The 18338-nt window shown below is 39.8% G+C and overlaps 2 protein-coding genes across 3 annotated transcripts; one reads left to right on the forward strand and one right to left on the reverse strand.

Annotated features, from left to right (window-relative positions):
• The first annotated feature begins 342 nt into the window (after nt 1-342).
• LOC147607409 (ribosomal protein L30 family protein) lies at nt 343-4292 on the forward strand. 2 transcript variants are annotated; one of them, XM_086790806.1, is made up of 3 exons: nt 343-638; nt 1536-3169; nt 3961-4292. In XM_086790806.1, exons 1-2 carry the CDS (start codon nt 462-464, stop codon nt 1686-1688), a joined length of 330 nt encoding a protein of 109 aa, XP_086646932.1. In that variant the 5' UTR covers nt 343-461; the 3' UTR covers nt 1689-3169; nt 3961-4292. The 2 variants fall into 2 exon arrangements, with proteins under 2 accessions (XP_086646932.1, XP_086646933.1); XM_086790807.1 differs by lacking the exon at nt 1536-3169 and having other exon boundaries at nt 363-638.
• Nucleotides 4293-5774: 1482 nt separating this feature from the next.
• LOC147607410 (large ribosomal subunit protein uL6) lies at nt 5775-7715 on the reverse strand. Its single transcript, XM_086790805.1, has 3 exons — nt 7216-7715; nt 6283-6405; nt 5775-6141 (listed from the first exon to the last, which is right to left on the reverse strand). Exons 1-3 carry the CDS (start codon nt 7576-7578, stop codon nt 6058-6060), a joined length of 570 nt encoding a protein of 189 aa, XP_086646931.1. The 5' UTR covers nt 7579-7715; the 3' UTR covers nt 5775-6057.
• Nucleotides 7716-18338: the final 10623 nt, after the last annotated feature.

Consider the following 18338-nt stretch of genomic DNA (forward strand, 5'->3'; position numbering starts at 1 on the left):
AATCCACTTGCCTGAAGATTGTTTTAAAGCTTTGTTCAAGTGTGTTAAGATTGTCAACACTATATTAATGCGTGCTTTATTTAAAGAAATGTAAGTGCTTTAGGAGCTTCTATTTGCAAAAAAAAATGATGGTGTGTGTTTATATATAGGTTGGCAAGTTGAGGACCATGAGGCCCAAAATGGCCTTCAAATATACGTCTTATCTCTACTCACCCCCGAGGACGAGCCTTTTGTTTTTATACATGCTGCCTGTCGGGACGGATCATGCCACTAGTTGATGTAGTACTTGGTTCATCTTTGATCTGTAATATTTATGGATTGGATGTACATACAACCCATCACACGTGTGTGTGTGTGTGTGTGTGTGTGTGTGTGTGTGTGTGAGAGAGAGAGAGAGAGAGAGAGAGAGACTCGAGTAAGGGCCTTGATGTGAGAGGAAGACGGAGAGACTCTCAAGCGATATGGCGAAGGCAAGCACCCCAATAGCTTGGAGCGCTCGGCTAGCGATCACGTTGGTGCGGGGGATGCCCGGAACCCTCAGCCTCCACCGCAGAACCCTGCAGGCCCTCGGCCTCCGCAAGTGCTACCGCACCGTGCTGCGCGACAACACCCCTACCATCCGCGGAATGATCAAACAGGTAAGCCCCCAAAAAGAAGATCTTTCAGTTCCTAGGGTTTCAGCCATCCAGAAATGGCAACCTTGCTCCGATGGCAACCATGTTATAGGGCTTCTGAGATGACAACAATTTTCTAGGGTTTTTGAGATGGCAACCATAGTCTAGGGTTTCAAATATGGCAACCATATTGTAGGGTTTCTAGGGTTTTTGAGATGGCAGTCTAGGTTTTCAAATATGGCAACCAGATTGTAGGGTTTCTAGGGTTTTTGAGATGGCAACCACGAGGGAGACCTGGGCTTTCAGCTTCGATGGTTGAATTCTCTAGGGTTTAAAAAGTTGCAGTAGCTTAACTCTCTAGGGTTTTATGAGGCTGTTGCACATCCTAGGATTAGGTTTTAACCTTCTAGTGTTAAACACTCCAGCTATTCAAAGATGGCCATCTGCCCAGATCACCCATTTTATAAGGTTATCAAAGATGGCAACCATTTTCTTGGGTTTCTGAGACATTGTACGGTTTAGATATGCCTGGGGTTTCAGCTTCAATTGTTCCACTCTCCAGGGTTTCGGAGATTGCTAGCGTTTTACTTTCAAGAGTCTCAGGTATTATTGCATATCCTAGGGTCTTAGCTTGGGTGGTTAAATCCGGTAGGGTTTTGCGACAGCTTTAAGAGATTCATATTTTAAAGGTTTCAGAGGCTGCTTCATATCCTAGGGCTTCAGCTTCCATGGTATTATTTGTAAAGAATGCTATTAGAGAATTTGTAGGGTTTTACAACTTGCTGCTTTTTGTAGGTTTTATTTTTCTAGGGGTTTTAAGCCCTTTCTAAGGCTTCAGGCTCTAGGGTTCAATCTTCTATGGTTTCAAAGATTGCAACAGTTTTCTAGAATAACTCATTGGGAGCATGTATCTGTTTACAGGTGAAACGGCATCTAGCAGTTGAAACCGAGGAAATGTATCTAGCTCGTCTGAAAAAAGAAGAGGATCACAAAGCCCTTCGGCCTCCCATAGTCATCAGGCACACAATACCAACACCCCCTAGACAACTAGAGGGCCTAGGAAAGAAGGAATAGTTCAGTACTTTAATATGCAATCCCTGCTTGAGTTCTGTAGAATTTGAGCTACTGTGGATAATCATTTTAGGTTTATACAAGTTTTTTTTCTTTTTTTCAGCTCATGACATGAAATATTTCATTCTTCTGGTACCTTGTTTGTGTATGTGTACCTATGCATAGTACATACATGCACAGGTAGAGGGCTGCTTTTATATGGCTGCTGAGGCTGGTTACACTCATTTGTGTCCCCATCATACAGTGGGTGGGTAACCCGCTAAACCCCTAGACTCAGTGTGACCGGTGTGAAGAGTTCAGTCAAGGTGAAGAGAGAGAAGATGTGGATTCTTTAACTAGAATGGCAGGAGCGCCTCCCTGTAATAAGCGGGATAATAGCAAAATTGATTGGCAGTAGCAGGGCTGCCCATCCAATATCGGCCTGAACTGGCTGTCCATCCTGTTAAGGATATTGGACGTGAGCTGGAAGCCTTGTCAGCAACTACTGCTTGGGTGGGCATCATATATATGTTAAGGCAAGGTGCCCCACCCAGCAATCTGACAGCCATCATGTGATCACCAACAAGGGTGCTGAGGATGCGTGTTTTACTTGTTTGGTGTCAATGCCCAGCTAGCTTCTGGATCCCATTACTTGCTACAATTGCATACAGTTAAAAGGGTGCAAGAGATCTTGCTTGATGTCGGTGTGAGAGTTCCATGTCTTTGTTTGTCATTCCCCAAAAGTCTCTAGGACTACCAAGCATGTGGTTAGCTCATAATATTATTCAAAGTGAAATAGGGTCTTTACAGACAGGTCGTTGGACAGGGTAAACCCCTGCTGAGGGATGGGTGGGTGAGGTTGCCCCTTTTCACAGTTGGGGTTTATGCCTGTAAAGTCCCTTGGTCTAAGAGTAGGGTCTTTACAGACGGGTGGTTGGACAGAAGAGAGCCCCTGTTGAAGGATGGGCAGGTGAGATACCCCCTTGTCACAGGATGAGGTTTTGTCCTTGAAGCCCTTTAATCGAGTAGAGGTCAGCAGGTTGTGTTTTCTTGCTTTTTGCTGTTTTTTGAACTGTCATGGACTTTTGTCTCTTTTCTTAGACATATGCATACATTGTATGTTATTCTCCTCTCTTGATCGAGGGCGTGATTAGGCTGTAGGCCCTAATCACTGGCATAACTTCATGTGAACTTCATGTGAGCACCTTGGGTTGTGTAGTGTAATACAAAGCATTAAGAGATTTGTTGTTTCGTGTGTCTTTTTAGATCAATTGATATGTTTGAATAAGTGTTTGAGCTTGTAGTTTAAACCATCTTGATTATCTCATGGACTCCAAGATCTTATTTATTACCCTCTTCTGGCTAGTTACTTTGGAAGGTGGTGACCTCAAGAGATGGTCTGAGAGGGGTGTTTTGTGCTGCCTTGTAGAATGCCCCATTGTCCCTTCGGTTTGTAATGTGCTCAAATTGGCAATTGTGGCCTTCGGGTGTATCCATTCGAATAGGTGAGTAAATATGAACCTTCAAACAAGGCTCAAGCAATAAAAAGCTTGACACCCTTTTTTTTGGAGAGGGATTGTATATGTAGTTTTATAAGTGTCCAAGGGTTGACTGGATTTGAACCCATTCTATCTAAACCAGGCTTATGCCTGAGGACTTCTTCATTGAGAGTTTATGCATAGACAAACATGTGCATGAGGATTCTCATGATTGGAGTAGCTGGAAATTTACTCCCCTGAAATTACTGTTGTTCCTGTTAAGTTTGGGAAGTAGTAACATGACATGGCGTGCAGGCTAATCACTTGTGTTTTGCGTTGAGGAGATCCATGGGTTGTAACACTTGGTATCAATTCATATTTCTCACGTCTTGGGACATGTGGATTTTGTCAAAGCTTTTGACCAAGTCATTGCCTGTGTTTTGCCATTCCTCTATGCATTTGCTCGACGAAACACTACCTTTTTTTATTATTATTATTAATGTTTAAGTTCTTAATAGTGAACGAACCAGTCACATTTATTTCTTACCAATTCAAGTGTAGCGACAGTTTCACCTCTTGAAGATATAGTACAGGTTTCCATGCTATAGACCATGAAGTATAAGCTCTCTTACCTGCAAATGTTAGCCATCATATCTTTCTATGAAACCTTTTGTCTTGAGATGTGAGCCACTACAGCATTAAAACATTCTCTTTGAATAATGGCATGGTTTCTTACAGAGCCACACCACTCCTTTTAAAGTATCGAGCTTTTGTTTTTTCACTGCGCATCTAATACGTGCATAAACCCATTGCTGCAGGAGGATGGAGTAGTGCTTTAATTTATATTTCAAGCAAACTGACTTCCAGAATCGATGGATGTGCGATTTGTCATGGAACAAGCAAGGACAGCAGCATCATAGAGGGCACTGGAATTGTGTTGACCTCCTCCTTAATTTCAAGGCACTGACCTTCTCCTTAATTTCAAGGCACTGGAATTCTATTGACCTTCTCCAGGTTGATTTCACGACAACCTTTACAAGGTGTTGAACATCTTCCCCACAAAGCCTACAACTTTGACATTAGAGTCTAGCCTGCCTTTATGATGTTACGATGGCAATGGATGTACTTTACCTTCAATCAAAGGATCTTATAATTTTCTTTCGTAAGGCTGTTCCATTTCTCCTCAATTTGCATGTCTTTTATGTCCATCCTCCTACACATGCCTACTTGCATTTGTTTCTAGAACTGTGTGTAATATACTCACGTCCCATTTGGATAACTAATGTTAAGGAGAGACATTCTGGTGACAGCAATTTTCTAGAAAAGGAGACAAAAATGTCCTCTTGAGCATGCACTTGCATCCTCCTCCTGCAACATACTCTGAACCAAAATGCAAGTGCACTGCCTTCTTAGTGAGCACTTAATCTTGAAAAGTGTCAATACACATCCATGTACATCAAACATCAAACCATAGTTCTCATGGAGCAAGGGCAACCGCCCTCCACCATGAAGGTAACTTTAATTGTGTAATGGCCCTATCGTAATGGGCACAGATACTTGTTTTAAATCCCAGTAATTGCAATTGCATGACTTGAATCCAACATTGAGAATACACATGCAAGTAAATATGGGCCCCAACATAAACGAGTTGTTTTATAAAAGAAAAGATGACAAAACAACCTTCAACACAATCCACTATCAAACAACCCTACAAGACAAGCCCCTACATCCCTCCTTTTCTCCACCACCTTTCTGCAACATGCATTCACATCGACCCATGAACTTCACAGCAGCACTTTGCCATCTACTCGAGGCATTCACACCTAGACCCACAGCATTGATAAAATGTTTCTCCAATATGCATTCACAAAATGTTTCTCCAATATGCATTCACACATCAACCAATTTACTTAACAGAGCATTTCACCACCTACTGGACGCATTCACACCTAAACTCGCAACATTCACAAAATGAGTAAGGGTGTCTTAAGAGACCAGAGTGATCACGTTTTCATAAATCTATTAGATTATGCACTGTGATAGTATGCTTGAATTGTGCACAATTAATCATTGAAATGCAAGGCCATGGACATGCCGTTAAGGGAAGACCGAATCCATCTCGAGCAAGAAGAGATGCCGTACAGTCCATTGAGCAACACCACTCTCCTTTTTCTTTAAATGAATTCCGCGGGCCCCATCTTCAGGACAATCAGCAGCCAGGTAACTATTTCCCAAACTAAAGTGCAATCTTGTGCTCGAGGAATGTACTCACAGGGCTTTGGGGGTTCATGCTATGAGATTGTATCCCACAAGAGAAAGGTCTAGTACATGACATACAGGTAGGCTCCAGTATCCACTCAATAAGGTGAAAAACAAAAAAGCAAAGAAGGGTGTGCCATCTGAGTTGAGTCACTTCCATACAACCTGAGCCAAAACCAGGCATCTAAATCCATAGGATTCCCCCAGTCCAAAATATATCCCAACATCTTGCGCAAACAAATAGGTAAAACCAATCAAAGGGGCTAATGTCAAACTAACCACAACCATGCTCGAAGTCTGGAGTCTGGACCGACACCAACAGCACAACCACCGAATCCTCGGCATCCCATGCTACCAGAGCCAACCCAACATAGAAATAATTTACTTAAAAGCAAACTTCATCAACACAAACGTGGCACAGCCCAAGGTGACTTCAATAATACCAGTACTGGGTCCCACAACAGAAAGAAAAACAAACAACTGTCTACCCTTGCTACATAAAGGGTCTGAAAATTATAATCTCTGAAAATACAACTCCAAAAAAGTGGCTCAATAACTTTTCCTACTGTTGAGCTCAAGAGAGTAGGTGTCAGTTTCCATTAAGAGCCACCATACTCTGCCTGAGAAAAAAACTACTTAACATATCCTCATCCCAACTACTCCTCAGTAATTGTTCCTTTCTCGCTTACATAAATACCGTCCAAAAACTTGCGGATATCCTTCTTCTTCACATGGCATTTCTGTGCACCAAAAAAAAGCTGGGTTTAGAAGGAATAAATTTAACTGAGCATAAGAAAAGCAAACAAACACAGAGGGGCTCTCATAACTTGTTTTATAGGACTAATGCAGAGGCACTCTTATGAAAAGAGGTTATACAATACCTGGTTGATTAGAGCACAAGATCGCGACACAAGCTCAATATCATTGCCTTCCAGGATCAACTCATCCTTCACTTTTTCAGCTCTCGTCACTGTCACACCCTCAAGCATGTCCACTTTCCTGACCTGTAAGCACAATGAGAAGAACCATTCATATATGGTTGATTAAATCAAGATGAACTGCATGCTAGAGAACCTTGGCATATTTGGTAACCATGGCAACCAGTCTAGCATGCCTAGATTACATCCCCCACATATATGATGCAAGGTAATGACATCCCCCCACCCATCTCCAATACAGTTGTCCATCATTGGACGTTTAAACCAACAGCTTTAATAAATGAAATTTTCCCACTTCTAAAATGCTTTCTAGAGCTGCTGGTGTGGTGTCCATCTGTGCATGCTCTATTCCAACATTTGCAATGAAGCGCATTTCATATTTATTTAGAAGTAAATGTTTTAAAGACAAAATGATGCATTTTGTGTATGTTCTATACTTCTGCATGTTTTACTAAAATAATTAAGGTCCACATTTGAGCATATTTTAAGGAAAAGGGAAGTGGGGTAAGTTAGGGATCTGTATCCTCCTTATTGCAAAAACCAAGCCCCCTGATGGCTTATGCGGCATCCATCGCAAATGTTCAGGAGGTGCACCAGCCCCACAATTTGATACTGTCACTGCTCCCGGTGACATACGACATTCCTAAAAGGCAGGCAGTGCTTGGTCTTACTCTTGGAAAAGACCACCGCTCAGTCCATTTCTTCAGGAGCAAAGACTCCACTAGCCTTTCCCTACTCAATGTTGAGCTTGCCTTGCCCTACTCTGTGTTGAGGACAACAGAGATTTAAAGGCATTTAAAAAACTCAAACCCAATGTTCACATGCATGTTACATCACTAAGTAAGAACCAACAAAGCAGAAGAGCCACATACATACCCGCTTCTCGCCAAGGAAGTTGCGGATTTCGATGTTGTCTTTGGAGGAGGAAATGCTGGCGTTAATTGGAAAATGGGCGTACACGAAGCGCATCTTGTAGCGATAGCCCTTCGTAACGCCAGTGATGAGGTTCTGGACATGGCTCAGGGCGGTTCTGATGGCGGCCATAGTCTTGCGGGAGCCAAACCAAGCCTCCACCTTCAGCTTCCTGCCGCCCTCGATCATCTGCAGGTCCAGGTTGAGGTGCTTGAAGTTGCGCGTCAGCTGGCCGCGTGGCCCCGTCACACGGATCTGCTTTGCCTTGATCTCCACCTTCACGCCCTCCGGGATGTCCATGGTCTGCGAGGCCAGGATGGTCTTCATCGCTGCTACTGAAAGGGTGCCAAGGGGGAGCAGCGATGCGAAGCTAGGGTTCTAGCCGCGAGCACGAAGAGAAAACTAGGGTTTCTCCCGCCCCTTCACCTGCGCAGAGAGGCCTTCCGATGCGCCAATGAACCCTTTTAATACTTAGGGTTTCGGCATATATAATTTAAAAAAAATCAAAATATATGTGTGTAAAAAATCAAAATCCATCATGTTTTTGGCTAATTCCTTGCTTTAATAGTGTTTTATATCTTAATTTAAGTATTGCTCATTACCATAATACATTTCAGAATACTCTTGTATGAGACCGAGGTGAAACTGAAAAGGCCAAAGTTGGAGCCAACATCAGCCAAAGTTAAAAAGTGTGCATACAAGAACCATAGGAGCTTTTGGTTGTTTGAAAGTTAATGTTTCTACCAAAAATAACTCTTGGCCGTGTAAGGTTTTTGACATGCATGTAGATGCCTTGGAAGAGGAAATGTTTCTCAAACAAAGTTGGATCTCTACTATGAATTGCAAAGTCAATTGGGAGAAAGGGATTGCCCACTTGTCATCCGAGGGTTGTAGATTAAACATTGCCACTGTGGAATGCCATATAAAGCCTGACCACAATCTCAAATTTGAGCAACCATAGCCACCCAAGATGTTACTGTGTCTTTTTGCACCCAAAGCACCACTAGTAACCCATAGGAAAGTAGCAAGTGTGGCAAGTAGAGGCCAAATCCCAACCCCCCCCCCCACAATGAAACTCTAAAAGCCAGCAGTCTCTCCTGTTCATCACTATTGGGTTTCCGAGCAACTGTTAAAGGCATCATAGGGATACTATGAAGGGAATCGAAAGGTATGGGTACCAAAATCAAGAAGCCCTGACGCCAAGCCATCTGTGCAAAAACCTTGTCACCAACCACTAATCACCCCGAGTGTCATCACAACCAAACATGCCAAGAAAAGTTGGAAGGGCAATGGAAAGCAGAATTGGATCCCAATTAAGCACACCACTCTACCACGTCATGTAATAAAGTAGGTATGGGTGCCCAAGGAAAAACCAAGTCAAAGACTTGAGCTCAGTAAGTCACACCACAAGGTTGAGAATAGGTGGGAATGTGGCAACGAAAAATATATAAATGTGACTGGGAAGCTACAAAAACCTAAGCAAAAGCCACAAGAATCTCTCCCCTTGTGCTAGGCTACTTTGGCCTTTATTCTACTTTGGCATTATAGCTACTTTGGCATTATAGCTACTTTGGCTATGAATTTCAGCTTGAGTGCGTCATATGGCCTTAGAGCCTGATTACATCACACTTTTTGTAGAGAGAAGAGGGGTGAAAGGTACACTAGTTCTTTTTCTTGCATGTGGGATAATTCTCACTAGGTGATGTGGCTTCTCACACTCACTCCATATTTTCCTTGTGCTCTTTGGCACCACATTTCTCAACACCCCCCCTTGGTGCCAAATCTTTGGGCTACTCAAGGTGGTTGGATGTCGGTTACAAAGTCTTGTTTTGACTTTTTACTTTCTACATTCCCCTATGTGCTGTGAGAGCAACTTTGGCCCATGTGCTACTACTTTGGCACTTCCCCCCCTTAATGCTACTTTGGCTCTAGGTGAGAGATAAATTTCCAGCTTGGGTACGTCATCGGTCCCAGAGGCTAGTAACAAGCACTTTTTGTAGGACGCAAAATTTTCAAAAAAAAAAATGGTAGTGAGGTGGGTATGTCCTTTGTCTTCATGTTCAATCTCTCATGCTTTGTTTTGCGAAGATTCTTTTGATTGTTGCTCTTTGTGGTGGTTGACACTTTTACACACATGCATTAGCATGCTCATTTGGCCGCTTACAATGATCATATTCAACTCATGGTTAGACAAAAACTTTGGTGGGATTTAGCGATGCCCAAGTTGATAAAGATGCGGAAGCACATAATGTGTGTGAAAAAATCTTACGCATCCATGACAATGTTGAAGGCATCCATGATGCTCGTGTTGATGTAACCCAAGTACAAAAGATGAGGCCCATATGAACAACCCCTTACTAAAGGGTTTTTACACATGAGAATATCACCTTAGGTATCTTTTTATTTATTTTTATACAACCTTATCTTTTTTTGGTGGCCTTCAATCAGCGCAGGAGCTAGCCTTCCCTTTTGCACTTCTACTGCGCAATTTTGATTACGATGGTGTGCTTGCTGTTGTTTCTTCTCTGCTTCCTAGTCGTCATCAGCATCAAGTTCTCTCCTTTACAGGTAGGTCTTACGTGTGTGTTGTCTATTGTGCCTTTCTTCTCCCTGCCCCATTCTACGCTGAAATCTGTTTTTCTTCTCATCTGCTACAAGTTTTCATGCTATTGCAAATGCCATCTTCTTTGCTTGCTATAGCAGGTGGCTCGATGGGAGTTGGCCGCCTCTGCCTGACGATTTGTTGCTGCTTCACTGCTGTATTTGGCTACGATTTGCTTCACGATGCTGCTATATTGAAGATGAAGTTGGAAGCCAAACCAGTCAGATATGGACCTAAAACTAAGAGATGGTACAAGAAGGTAAAGCAAGCAAGCTACATCTTTGTGGCCGTTATTGAGAACCCTGTTGGTACCAGACCAACAGTCAAAATCTGGTTCAAGAAAGGGGATGTGAAGGGTGATGTGCTGGAGAAGCAGGCTCCTAGGGGTTGCTCCATTGAAGCTATGGTGGAAGCTTGCATTCTGTTTGGTTACTAGATTTCTTGGGAGGAGTCATCTTTTGTATTTGAGGATGATAGATGGGAGTTGGTTTGTAACTTGCTTAATAGAGAATGATAAATTACCTGTTGTTGGTTAACTGTGATTGGCTCCTTCGCAGGTGACCTAGCGCTTCACTCATAGGCCACTTTCTCGGCCCCTCATCCACCATACCGAAAGCTCACCATTTTAACCAAGGCTGGTCAAGACCTCGGTCGACCTTGCCGCGCGAGACGTCTTTCTTTGACTCTCTGTCAGCTGTTGCAACATTTTCCACTTAGGTCCCACAACCTCATTCCATAAGATAGTCAAAATGCTTTTCCAGCATTCTTGACGTAAAACAATCTTTAAAAAACAGGTTTCATATGCAAATACAGTTTCCAACAAAATTCCTATCTTTCCATATCATTACTCATCATTTCTCTTTGGATGCTCTCTTAACGACCCGCCAGGGTGAGTCATCCCATATTCCACATCATTTCATATCATTCCTCATTAATTCACATCATCCCACATCATTCCACATCATTCACATCATCCCACACATCAATCCACATCAATCCACATCAATCCACATCAATCCTCATCAATCCACATCACTCCATATCTTTCCACACATCAATCCACATTAACCACATCAATTCTCATCAATCCACATCTTTCCACACATCAATCCACATCACTCCACATCTTTTCACACATCAATCCACATCAACCACATCAATCCACATCACCCCACATGTTTCCACACATCAATCAGATTTCTACAAACAAGATGGTCTCTTTTCGCTTTGAGCGAATCAGGTTTGATTATCAACTTTCCTTGATCTAGTTTATCAAAAATTTTATTCCATAATCAACTAGGTTAAGAGTACAGTTACTCTACTTTTTCATACTGACGGAACTTCTAAGTCTCGGTCAATTACTTGGCTTAGTTAAGATAACTTTTTCTTAAGTCTAAATTTTCGTTTATTTTTGGATCCTCGATCCTTTCAAGAGTTCCAGATTCCTTTTCCAGGGAATCTAGGAATAAGTCAGTCTCATCACAAGTATTTACATTCATCCAACTAAGCATGTTTCTAGTCTTTTTCTGGGAAATCCTTTTCCCGTTTAGAATGTACCCAAGATTCTATTTTTTGAGAATCTAGACGTATACTTCATAATTCCAAAAGTTAAATATGTTCGTGATTCCTTTTTTTAATTTAAAATTTATCTATGTTTTCTCGATGGACCGCTATGAATATTTTAACATTCTTTTCTCTATTTTTCCAAAATAAAATATACACAATATTCCTCTTTTTTAATAAAAAATTTATGCATACATCCTTACGGGATTTACAAAATTAATTATACCCATAATTCCTCTTTCAGCATAAAACATTTATGCACACATACTAATTTATTTTTATCTAAATGAATTATATTCATAATCATTTCCATAATTCTCATAAATTGAATGAATCTAGAAAATTTGTGCATAACCTTCTTTATTTATCTAGTAAATGAATAATGCTCAAAACTCCACTTTTAGTATAAAATTTATTATGCATAAATTCATTTTCTAATGATATAAACTTTGCCATAGCTTCCCCACATTTTCTATAAAATGAGAATACTCAAAGCTCCTCTTTTAGCATAAAATTTAATTTATGAATAAACCTTCATTTTCTAATGATAAAATTTTGCCATATCTTCCCCGCATTTTCTATGAAATGAGAATGCTTAAAATTCACTTTTAGCATAAAAATTATTATGCATAAATCCATTTTCTAATGATATATATTTTGCCATAGCTTCCCCACATTTTCTATAAAATGAGAATACTCAAAGTTCCTCTTTTAGCATAAATATTAATTTATGAATAAACCTTCATTTTCTAATAATTAAATTTTGCCATAGCTTCCCCGCATTTTCTATGAAATGAGAATGCTTAAAATTCACTTTTAGCATAAAACTTATTATGCATAAATTCATTTTCTAATGATAAAAATTTTGCCATAGCTTCCCCACATTTTCTATAAAATGAGAATGCTCAAAATTACACTTTTAGCATAAAATTTAATTTATGCATAAACCTTCATTTTCTAATGATAAAAATTTTACCATAGCTTCCTCGCATTTACTATGAAATGAGAATGCTCAAAATTACACTTTCAATATAAAAATTAGTTTATGCATAAACCTAAGCATAAACATAAACATTACAACAACATAAATCAAGAAAGGCATAATTTTAAGAGGAAAATCATGAAATAAATTACTTCCCAAGCATGAGGGAGGTTAGGAAGAAGATTAACATCAAAAAGAGAGAATAAACTTCATCGTTTAGGCTTACCCTTGGTTTTCTTGATTCTTTACCTTTGCAAAAGTTGTGTAGCCTTCAAAGAAGAGGCTTGGCCACCAAGAAAAGAGGGTAATCTTCAAGAGAAGAAGAGGTTTAGTGAAGCACCAAAGCTTCACAATGGAGAGGCAAGGAAGCGGGAAGATGAAAATACACTAAAATAAAAATTACACTAGCATGGAATTATTCTAAGATAACTAGGCGCCTCCTTGATGAGGGGTTTTCTCTCTCCTGAGGTGTCACAAAGCCTCCCAAAAGTCTCCTAAAATATCTGAAAACTCATAATTATTGCATCTTCACCTGATGTGAGCCTTTCTTTACTATTTTTTTGTGGATAATTCTAAAATTTTCCATTTTTTCTTAATTTTTATTTTCCAACCTTAATGGTTAAGGATATCACATTTTTAAATTCAAAATAATTTAATAAGGTTTAGAACTTTGAACTAGGGGACTCACCCACCGTCCAATTCTAATGCAGCTTAGGAATTTCTAATTAAAATTCTGTTTTAGGGGATCACTTCCTATTGTGACTGGAAGAAAATACTTATCCAAAAATATTTCAAAACTGTATTATCTCTCTCTAGACCAAAACAAGATCAAACAATATCTTTTTCCATTCTGAAGGCGGGGGATGATTACAAGAGACTAAAGGGGAGGTTCTTACATCTTTACATCATCAAAAGTTGGAGGGAGGAATCTTACATCCTACCCACTTAAGAAACGTGAGATGTCCTCATCATCTCGCAGCTGGAGGATAACATCTTTCTTCTTCTATTCTTTCCAATGTCACTGCTTTGGAAGTAGATGCCTGGTTTGGGAACCTCTCTCTTTGACTTCCCCAATTATGAGACTGAGGTCTTGCATTACTTTGCATTAAAGCTAAGGGTTGGTTAGGAAATCTACCTTTGGGATTTCCCTAATTTTGACGGGAGGGACCTTGATTACTCTGGAAGGAAGGAGCTGGAATCTGGAATCTTGGTCCTTGACTTCCTTGTCCTCTTAAAAACCTTGATCCAAAAGGAGTTGGGAATTTCATGCTATGATGACCGTATCCTTGGCAGTTAAAGCATCTAATTCCTTTCATTAATTCATCTCGCTGAGCTCTGGTCACGGGTGAAACTTCTGAAGTTGAGTTCCAGGGAATTGTCTTCCGAGGAAAAGGCCTTCCTTCCATTCTGAAACTTCCCGTATCCTGGATTTGATTAGGACCTTGCTGTCTCTTAGGAGGAGGAAAGTTGGAATCACTTTTCGGGGTTAGGAATCTTTTGAAAGACGAGGGTGTTGGCTTCGGCGCGGGACCTTGACAACAAAGGCCTAATCCTTCGCCATCCGCACTGCTTAAGCCATAGAAACTGGCTTAGCATTCTTCACCAAGGTATCCAAGGGTTCGTTCATTCCCCGAATGAACCTGGCCATCAGTTGTTCTTCATCCAACGGTGGCGAGTATTTGAGGAGGAGAGCGAATGCTTGGTGATATTCCTCCATAGTTTGGCTCCCCTGGGTTTGCTCAAGAAAGTCATTCATCTTTGTTTCCAAGAAGCCTGGAGGACAAAATCTTTTTTTGATGTATGCTTTAAGATCATCCCACAACGTTTGTCTGGCAGTGGTTCCTCCATGCTACTTTGGTTGTCTCTATGATCTTCAACTTGGCAAGAGCCACCTTACTTTTTTCATTGTACCCTATGACATCGAAGTACTCTTCCATAGCTTCGATCCACTTTTCTACGGTCTCACCTAAGTGTTCCCCTTCACCCTAAGTAATTGTTTTATTATAGATCCAATTGATTATGGGATTTCTTAAAGTTTGGTCAACCCTCATAGAATCCCAAGATAAAAATCCCTTCCATAGAAAGAAATATACAGAACTCATCATCAGAAAACAGATTATCCATATCCTTAACACAATAACATTTGGTCCATCAGACTAGTAATTTCCGATTAACATTCTGAACATTCCCCATGGAAATTTCAGTTATACAGGTTCTCAATTTGTCATTCCATAATTGGGTCCACTGGGCCAAAGGTCATCTATCAGCATGATCCACAAATCTTATAGTGATCTACTAAAAGTCTTGATCGTCTACCAAGTTACTAACATCATTACTGGAATTCTCTCCATTCATCATCATCATCATGACTTATTCAACTCATCTACTTTCAACCAGAATTTTAAAAAAATCATCATCCTTCAATCAGAATCCAAATCAATTCATCAGTTTTCAAGCAGAATTCTAAAATCATATCTACTAGCATTTGAAATCATTATCTACTTTCAACCAGAATTTTAAAAAAATCATCATCCTTCAATCAGAATCCAAATCAATTCATCAATTTTCAAGCAGAATTCTAAAATCATATCTACTAGCATTTGAAATCATTATCTAGGATAGCATTTTTGCTCATAACTTCAAGGTCTTAGATTCACTTGTATATATTGTCAGTATAGAGTTGCAGTTATACCCACGGTATATACAGGTTCTCACGGCCCTTGGTGTTATAAGGCAAATGCCATCATATCTAGGCCTCAAGCAAAGTTGGGGATTCCACACAAAAGCGGTACTTCCATCTAAAAACCTAATTTTCAATTTATGAAATTCCATTCTGAATATCAACTCGTACGAATTTCAACACACAATTACAATCTTTCTGGTAATTCATAAATTTTTGACATTTCTTGCTTCTTGGTTTTTCAACTTCAACCAAATCGCTCTGATACCAGCTATGAGATCCCTGCCCTCTCTATGCATTGTACTCTAGAGTGCTGGCAGCAGAAGTAGCAACCTCACGCATAGGGCAGAGCTTTCCACTCGGGGGGCCTCGCCCATAAATGTCTGGACAAGAGATTAATCCGTCGATTCTTCCAAAACCGAAGCCAGAAAAAACTTCCCTCACCCAGAAAGCATAGGCGATTCCAAGAGCCTTAACTATCCTTTGTATTCCGATCGAACCCGTGGGTCACATGGCCGGATCAAAGGAGGAACTTGCACTTGGTTCATAGAGACCAACGCTTTTTTTCCCCATGAAAAGAGGCATAGCCGTTGATTCTTTTCCATAGAACAAGGATTATCCTATGACTTACTTCAACTATCGTAACTTGAACAGAATTGAATTTTAGGAATCCATCGATCCAGCCTAACTCCATCCAATCCCATGGGTTAGCCAACCGCCCAACCATTGTATTGATAGGATCCATTATAAAAATTTGGTTATGTTTTGTCCCGTAGGTACCAGAGAAAAGAGTTCCCAGGCTCCCTAGCCAGCACTCATGCAAAAATTAAATAGACACACCACTTACGCACCCAATATGAAATTATCTTTTTCTTATATTTAAGTATTTCCAAACAGAATTGCAATAAAACCACAGCGTTTCCATCATAATCCTCAATATTCCATTTCCAGGGTCCAATTTCTAAATTTTCCACTTTCCAACCATAAAATCCAAATTCCAGTTATTCCTTCCTCACCATACCTATGGCATCATCGGCAACTAAAACGCTTACCACACCTGGTCAAACCCTCTAGGCTTACCTAGTACTTCATTCTAGTACTTCACTTAGGGGCCTTTTTAATATTTCCTAGCTCATAGTACCCAGGAGTATAATCAAGATTTTTCCATAAAATCCATATGGACTCTCCGTTGAAGAATCAGCTAGATCAACCAACAAGATCCTTTTACCAAAAAGAGCCATGGACTCATCCGTTTTGGAAGACTAACAAGGCCGATCAACTAGATCCATGCACGTGTTCAGAAAACAACTCCAACTCATTTTCTTCCTCGACGCACGCGTGGGTATCTTGGGCGATCCAGAGCCCGAGCACTGTACGATCAGCACCCTCTAGGCTCCTTTGTAGGTGACCTAGCGCTTCACTCATAGGCCGCTTCCTTGGCTCCTTATCCACCATATCGGAACCTCACCATTTTAACCGAACCGAGGCTGGTCAAGACCTCGGTCGACCTTGCCATGTGAGACATCCTTCTTTGACCGTCAGCTGTTTTAACATTTTCCACTTAGGTCCCACGACCTCATTCCATAAGATAGTCAAAATGCTTTTTCAGCATTCTTGACGTAAAAGAATCTTTAAAAAATAGGTTTCATATACAAAAATAGTTTCCAACAAAATTCCTATCTTTCCATATCATTACTCATCATTTCTCTTTGGATGCTCTCTTAGCGATCTGCGAGGCTGAGTCATCCCATATTCCACATCATTTCACATCATTCCTCATTAATTCACATCATCCCACATCATTCCACATCATTCACATCATCCCACACATCAACCACATCAATCCACATCAATCCTCATCAATCCACATCAATCCACATCAATCCTCATCAATCCACATCACTCCACATCTTTCCAGATATCAATCCACATCAATCCACATCAATCCTCATCAATCCACATCACTCCACATCTTTCCACACATCAATCCACATCAACCACATCATTCCACATCAATCCTCATCAATCCACATCATTCCGCATCTTTTCACACATCAACCGCATCATCAATCCATATCTTTCCACACATCAATCAGATTTCTACAAACACGATGGTCTCTTTTTGCTTTGAGCAAATCACGTTTGATTATCAACTTCCCTTGATCTAGTTATCAGAATTTTTGTTCCACAATCAACCAGGTTAAGAGTACAATTACTCTGCTTTTCATGCTGACGAAACTTCTAAGTCTCCATCAATTACTTGGCTTAGTTAAGACAACTTTTTCTCGACTAAATTCAATTAAGTCTAAATTTCCGTTCATTTTTGGATCCTTGATCCTTTTAAGAATTCCAGATTCCTTTTCCATGGAATCTAGGAATAAGCCAGTCTTCACAAGTATTTACATTCATCCAACTAAGCATGTTTCTAGTCTTTTTCTGGGAAATCCTTTTCCCATTCAGAATGTACCCAAGATTCTATTTTTTGAGAATCTAGACGTATACTTCATAATTCCAAAAGTTAAATATGTTCGTGATTCCTCTCTCTAATTAAAATTTTATCTATGTTTTCTCGATGCACCCCTATGAATATTTTAACATTCTTTTCTCTATTTTTCCCAAAATAAAATATGCTCAATATTCCTCTTTTTGAATAAAAAATTTATGCATACATCCTTATGGGATTTACAAAATTAATTATACCCATAATTCCTCTTTCAGCATAAAACATTTATGCACACATACTAATTTATTTTTATCTAAATGAATTATATTCATAATCATTTCCATAATTCTCATAAATTGAATGAATCTAGAAAACTTGTGGCATAACCTTCTTTATTTTTCTAGTAAATGAATAATGCTCAAAACTCCACTTTTAGCATAAAATTTATTATGCATAAATTCATTTTCTAATGATATAAATTTTGCCATAGCTTCCCCACATTTTCTATAAAATGAGAATACTCAATGTTTCTCTTTTAGCATAAAATTTAATTTATGAATAAACCTTCATTTTCTAATGATAAAATTTTGCCATAGCTTCTCGGCATTTTCTATGAAATGAGAATGCTTAAAATTCACTTTTAGCATAAAAATTATTATGCATAAATTCATTTTCTAATGATATAAATTTTTCCAAAGCTTCCCACATTTTCTATAAAATGAGAATACTCAAAGTTTCTCTTTTAGCATAAAATTTAATTTATGAATAAACCTTTAGTTTCTAATGATAAAATTTTGCCTAGCTTCCTCGCATTTTC

This window comes from Cibotium barometz, chromosome 55 (assembly GCF_041138505.1).
Source record: "Cibotium barometz isolate CiBa-2024 chromosome 55, ASM4113850v1, whole genome shotgun sequence".
Lineage (NCBI taxonomy): Eukaryota > Viridiplantae > Streptophyta > Polypodiopsida > Cyatheales > Cibotiaceae > Cibotium > Cibotium barometz.